The sequence below is a fragment of the Tachypleus tridentatus genome, unplaced genomic scaffold (genome assembly GCF_004210375.1).
Source record: "Tachypleus tridentatus isolate NWPU-2018 unplaced genomic scaffold, ASM421037v1 Hic_cluster_1, whole genome shotgun sequence".
NCBI lineage: Eukaryota > Metazoa > Arthropoda > Merostomata > Xiphosura > Limulidae > Tachypleus > Tachypleus tridentatus.
Window position 1 is genome coordinate 4,806,983 of NW_027467777.1, and position 7,275 is coordinate 4,814,257.

Here is a 7,275-nt window from a genome sequence, read left to right on the forward strand (position 1 = left end):
TGTGTTGAAGATCAAGAACCAGTGTTTGATATTATTAGGATGTGGTACAGTGTTTACCTTTGTACTGTGTTCAAGATCAAGAACCAGTGTTTGATATTATTAGGATGTGGTACAGTATTTACCTTTGTACTGTGTTCAAGATCAAGAACCAGTGTTTGATATTATTAGGATGTGGTACAATGTTTACCTTTGTACTGTGTTCAAGATCAAGAACCAGTGTTTGATATTATTAGGATATGGTACAGTGTTTACCTTTGTACTGTGTTCAAGATCAAGAACCAATGTTTGATATTATTAGGAGGTGGTACAATGTTTACCTTTGCAGTCTGCTCGAGTTCGGGAACCAGCGTGTGATATTGTTCCACGAGGACACGATTCACATTGAATTTGTCCAGTCTGGTCTTGATAGTGGTTTGCTGGACATTGTTTGCATTGTCCATCCTCTTCGTAATTTCCCGTCGGGCACTCCCCTGAAAAGTAAATTTCAAAGTTTACTTTGTTTGCTGAATTGTCGAAGTATCCAAAATCTCACAATGATCACCTGCAGTTTGGGTTTCAACTGACAGAAACTGATCTATTTCAGTTAAAAACGGAATTTCTGGAACAGTCTTTACTTGATCAAATTTATACAAAGACAACAGAAGATTGGAGAGTACACATGAACGTGTTGAAATGTTTACAATATGGTGTACTAAAAACTAATTTTAGTCGTGAAAGAAATTTAAAATCGTCTTTGATAGTTAAAAGAAAGATAAAACAAACAGTTATTGATCAAACTGTATATTTTCGAGGTGTCCCGACAACAAACTTGCTCGTCCTTCCACCTGTGGTGGCGTCATATAGTGACGGTCAATCCAGTTATTCGTTGTAGTTCAACAGTAGTTAGCAGTGGATGGTGTTAAATAGCTGATTGTCTACCACTTTTAAATTAGTGACGGCCTTCGAGTAGGTTTGGAGTTTTGTTGTAATGTAACAGATGTGTGGAGTAATCACTTCTAAATTGAGGACCTGAACAAAGTTTTGTTTTTTTGCTAGAAATAAACACAAAGCTACACAATGGGCTATCTGTACTCTACCCACCACGGGTATCGAAACCCGGTTTCTAGCGGCATGAGTCGGCAGACATACCGCTGTGCCACAAAGAGGGCACACAAGGGTATTACACTTTGCCCTTCACCGATGTGTCTTATAATGTGCAGTTTACGGTTCAACATACCAGTACTTTAAAAAATCAAATATGTGAAAACACTTTAGGCAAAACAGCCTTTAGACCAGAAGGGACATGTTAAGGATAGAACAGCAGGAAAAGACTTACGACATATATCTGTGTCGATATCTACAACAAAGCCACGTTCTTGACAGACAAGAGCAAAGTGTGTATCATTAAAGGATTCTACCAATAAGGTAGCTCCAGAATCTTGTAGTTCATGTTTAAACTCTGGGTCCGAGGTTATAATCCGCTGGGTCTCATATTGTATGGTCTCAATTAATGACACGACGTTTTCATGAAGGTCATCTTTATCTGGTTCATATGCCGCCTGGAAATATCAAGCAACAATTAAAAGAATGGACAACAATTCAGTCTGACGAATATAAATAATAATTAAGCTAAATCTGAAACGGTAAGAGAGCAATTTTGTCATAAATATAAAATAAAGAACGTCAGTGGAAACTCAGTATATAGAAATTAAACCTTATATTGAACAATACCACGATAATTACCATAAACACAAGTACATCATTACGTCAAACACAGCTATATCATTACTTTAAACACAAGTACATCATTACTTTAAACACAAGTACATCATTACGTCAAACACAGTTATATCATTACCTTAACACAAGTACATCATTACGTCAAACACAGCTATATCATTACCTTAACACAAGTACATCATTACGTTAAACACAGCTATATCATTACCTTAAACACAAGTACATCATTGCGTCAAACACACCTATATCATTACCTTAAACACAAGTACATCATTACGTCAAACACAGCTATATCATTACTTTAAACACAAGTACATCATTACGTCAAACACAGCTATATCATTACCTTAACACAAGTACATCATTACGTTAAACACAGCTATATCATTGCTTTAAACACAAGTACATCATTACGTTAAACACACCTATATCATTACCTTAAACCAAGTTGCATCATTACGTCAAACACACCTATATCATTACCTTAAACACAAGTACATCATTACGTCAAACACACCTATATCATTACCTTAAACACAGGTACATCATTACGTCAAACCGGCTATATCATTACCTTAACACAAGTGCATCATTACGTCAAACACAGCTATATCATTACCTTTAACACAAGTACATCATTACGTCAAACCGCACCTATATCATTACCTTAAACCACAAGTACATCATTGCGTCAAACACACCTATATCATTACCTTAAACACAAGTACATCATTACGTCAAACACACCTATATCATTACCTTAAATACAAGTACATCATTACGTCAAACACACCTATATCATTACCTTAAACACAAGTACATCATTACGTCAAACACAGCTATATCATTACTTTAACTCAGGTACATCATTACGTCAAACACAGCTATATCATTACCTTAACACAAAGTATACATCATTACGTTAAACACAGCTATATCATTACCTTAACACAAGTACATCATTACGTCAAACACAGCTATATCATTACCTTAAACACAAGTACATCATTACGTCAAACACACCTATATCATTACCTTAAACACAAGTACATCATTACGTCAAACACAGCTATATCATTACGTTAAACACAAGTACATCATTACGTCAAACACACCTATATCATTACCTTAAACACAAGTACATCATTACGTCAAACACAGCTATATCATTACTTTAAAACACAAGTATATCATTACCTTAACACAAGTACATATATTACGTCAAACACAGCTATATCATTACCTTAACACAAGTACATCATTACGTTAAACACAGCTATATCATTACCTTAAACACAAGTACATCATTACGTCAAACACACCTATATCATTACCTTAAACACAAGTACATCATTACGTCAAACACAGCTATATCATTACTTTAAACACAAGTACATCATTACGTTAAACACAGCTATATCATTACTTTAAACACAAGTATATCATTACGTTAAACACAGCTATATCATTACTTTAAACACAAGTACATCATTACGTCAAACACAGCTATATCATTACCTAACACAAGTACATCATTACGTCAAACACAGCTATATCATTACCTTAAACACAAGTACATCATTACGCCAAACACAGCTATATCATTACTTTAAACACAAGTACATCATTACGTTAAACACAGCTATATCATTACCTTAAACACAAGTACATCATTACGTTAAACACACCTATATCATTACTTTAAACACAAGTACATCGTTACGTTAAACACAGCTTATATCATTACCTTAAACACAAGTACTTCATTACGTTAATCACAGCTATATCATTACCTTAAACACAAGTTATATCATTACGTTAAACACACCTATATCATTACGTTAAACACAGCTATATCATTACGTTAAACACAGCTATATCATTACGTTAAACACAGCTATATCATTACCTTAAACACAAGTACATCATTACGTCAAACACACACCTATATCATTACCTTAAACACAAGTACATCATTACGTCAAACACACCTATATCATTATCTTTAAATACAAGTACATCATTGCGTCAAACACACCTATATCATTACCTTAAACACACACGTACATCATTACGTCAAACACAGCTATATCATCATTACCTTAACTCAAGTACATCATTACGCCAAACACAGCTATATCATTACCTTAACACAAGGTGCATCATTACGTTAAACACAGCTATATCATTACCTTAAAACACAAGTACATCATTACGTCAAACACAGGCTATATCATTACCTTAAACACAAGTACATCATTACGTCAAACACACCTATATCATTACCTTAAACACAAGTACATCATTACGTCAAACACACCTATATCATTACCTTAAACACAAGTACATCATTACGTCAAACACAGCTATATCATTACCTTAAACACAAGTACATAATTACGTTAAACACACCTATATCATTACTTTAAACACAAGTATATCGTTACGTTAAACACAGCTATATCATTACCTTAAACACAAATATCATTACGTTAAACACAGCTATATCATTACGTTAAACACACCTATATCATTACCTTAAACACAAGTACATCATTACGTCAAACACAGCTATATCATTACTTTAAACACAAGTACATCATTACGTCAAACACAGCTATATCATTACCTTAAACACAAGTACATCATTACGTCAAACACACCTATATCATTACCTTAAACACAAGTACATCATTACGTCAAACACAGCTATATCATTACTTTAAACACAAGGGTACATCATTACGTTAAACACAGCTATATCATTACTTTAAACACAAGTATATCATTACGTTAAACACAGCTATATCATTACTTTAAACACAAGTACATCATTACGTCAAACACAGCTATATCATTACCTAACACAAGTACATCATTACGTCAAACACAGCTATATCATTACCTTAACACAAGTACATCATTACGTTAAACACAGCTATATCATTACCTTAAACACAAGTACATCATTACGTCAAACACACCTATATCATTACCTTAAACACAAGTACATCATTACGCCAAACACAGCTATATCATTACCTTAAACACAAGTACATCATTACGTCAAACACACCTATATCATTACCTTAAACACAAGTACATCATTACGCCAAACACAGCTATATCATTACTTTAAACACAAGTACATCATTACGTTAAACACAGCTATATCATTACCTTAAACACAAGTACATCATTACGTTAAACACACCTATATCATTACTTTAAACACAAGTATATCATTACGTTAAACACAGCTATATCATTACCTTAAACACAAGTACTTCATTACGTTAATCACAGCTATATCATTACCTTAAACACAAGTATATCATTACGTTAAACACAGCTATATCATTACGTTAAACACAGCTATATCATTACCTTAAACACAAGTATATCATTACGTTAAACATAAGTACTTCATTACCTCAAACACAGCCAGATCATTACCTTAAACACAAGTACTTCGTTACCTCAAACATAACGAGATCATTACGTTAAATACAACCATAACATTACTTCAAACACAGCCAGATCATTACGTTAAATACAACCATAACACTACTTCAAACACAGCGAGATCATTACGTTAAATACAACCATAACATTACTTCAAACACAGCCAGATCATTACGTTAAATACAACCATAACACTACTTCAAACACAGCCAGATCATTACGTTAAATACAACCATAACATTACTTTTAAACACAGCCAGATCATTACGTTAAATACAACCATACCATTACCTCTTGCACAGTTTAACATAATTGTCATTCGAGCAATATACCAGTGGTCCTTGTACAGAACATATTATACAAAACTATATACGGTTACATTATATTAGAACATGGTTAGTTTATTCAAGTACATATTATTAATATTCATAATAACCTATTCTACACTTATTTTAAGACCGAACATATTACAATGGTTTTATTTCCTGGATATCTCAATCTACATTATTCGTTTTGTAACTCCAGTGAAATCTTACAAATAGCAGATTTAAATTTACACGATACGACACTCAACAACTGTATTTTTCTAAGTGTTTATGTATGCTAGTGTATTTACACAAAGCTACTTGAGGGCTATCTGCATTAGACGTAATTTGCAAATGACAGAGTAGAGGAATGGCAAATTGTCAGTAGCACGCACCGCTAACTCTTCGGTTACTCTTTATAAGTGAATAATAAGGAATGACTTTTGTATTATAACGAACCCACAGTTGAAAGGGCAAGAATGTTATTGTCGAGATTCGAACCCGCGACCCACATATTGCGAGTTGAGTACTTAACCACCAGGCTGTGCCAGGCTCCTACCTAATTATTTGTTATTAATTTAAAAACTGCACAATGAACTGTCTTTGCAATGGCCACCGCGGGTATCGAAACCAGAGTTTAGTATTGGAAGCATCCTGGATTATCACTGTGGAATTGCAGATAACACAACTTCCATATTGTCATCTGTTATCCCTGTGTGACAACTGCGTACCCAAAGTTTCGAGAAAGGTTTAAAGCGAGAAAGATAAATGAATAAATGAAAACACACCAACTATCATCATATTGTTCTGAAATAACTGTCTAATCTAAATCTCATTTTCACTGTGACGAAAAATGTAACATTAAACACTGATATTATAATACATTAACGTAATTAGGTTATCATGATTCATTTTAAAGTACTGATGTATTAAGATGCACGTAACATGGACAAGTAAAATCCATATATTTGTAGGTAACATACGTTTTAGTTACAGTTACGCGAGTGTAAAATTCGAGTTTCCGCGGCGTAGGTAAATTAAGATAAGCATTTAACCTTCGCGCGCCCAACATGGCAAGTGGTTCGAATCCCCGCCATACCAAACATGCTCGCCCTTTCAGCCGTAGGGGTTTTGTAACATTCGTTCAATCCCACTACTCGCTGGCAAAAAAAGTAGCCAAGAATTGGTAGTGAGTAGTGATGATTAGCTGCCTTCTCTCCAGTTTTTACTGCTAAATTAAGGAACGTTAGCGCAGGTAGTCCTCGTTTAGCTTTGAGCGAAACTCAAAACAAATAAACAAAATTAACCTTAACGGTCCACGTAGTTTCCAGGGTTTGTTTCTTGCCATCCAGTTCTTCAGAACACACGAACGTGAACGAATCACACTGGATTTGTTTGCAGGTGGCACTGTTCCTCTCCAACAACCCTTGCTTGATAACAGTCATAAGTAGGCCTATTGTCTCGTAATCGGAACAGTCCTGAACAACAGTCGCGAACTTGACTGCCGCTTCTATCATTGTCCTTGATAGCTCAGCTAAATAACACCATTTATGGGTTAGGAAGTGACCACATAACAACATGTGTTGTAAATATTTAGCTTTAAGTTCTTACAGCAAGTTGGTGGCAACCGAATTTCAACCACTGTCACTGTTAATAGCACACACTATGACATACGCCTAATCATTAAATAGTTTCTAATTTGCTTTTATTTGTTCTTGATTAATGATTACTAGGTACTTGTTAGTCAAACGTTTAATTAATGACTACTAGATAGATTTAGTCCTAC

At 34.3% G+C, this 7,275-nt stretch overlaps 1 protein-coding gene across 1 annotated transcript in view; it reads right to left on the bottom strand.

Moving 5' to 3' along the window:
* LOC143242002 (uncharacterized) overlaps positions 1 to 7,018 on the bottom strand; it is a 184,408-nt gene extending 177,390 nt beyond the window's left edge. Inside the window, exons 1-3 of the mRNA XM_076485345.1 lie at positions 6,797 to 7,018; positions 1,316 to 1,538; positions 318 to 470 (exon numbers count right to left, since the gene is read on the bottom strand). Of these exons, the coding sequence (XP_076341460.1) occupies positions 318 to 470; positions 1,316 to 1,538; positions 6,797 to 7,006 (586 nt within the window). The 5' untranslated portion in view covers positions 7,007 to 7,018. The remainder of the gene's footprint in view (positions 1 to 317; positions 471 to 1,315; positions 1,539 to 6,796) is intronic.
* Between the last annotated feature and the right edge of the window lie 257 nt (positions 7,019 to 7,275).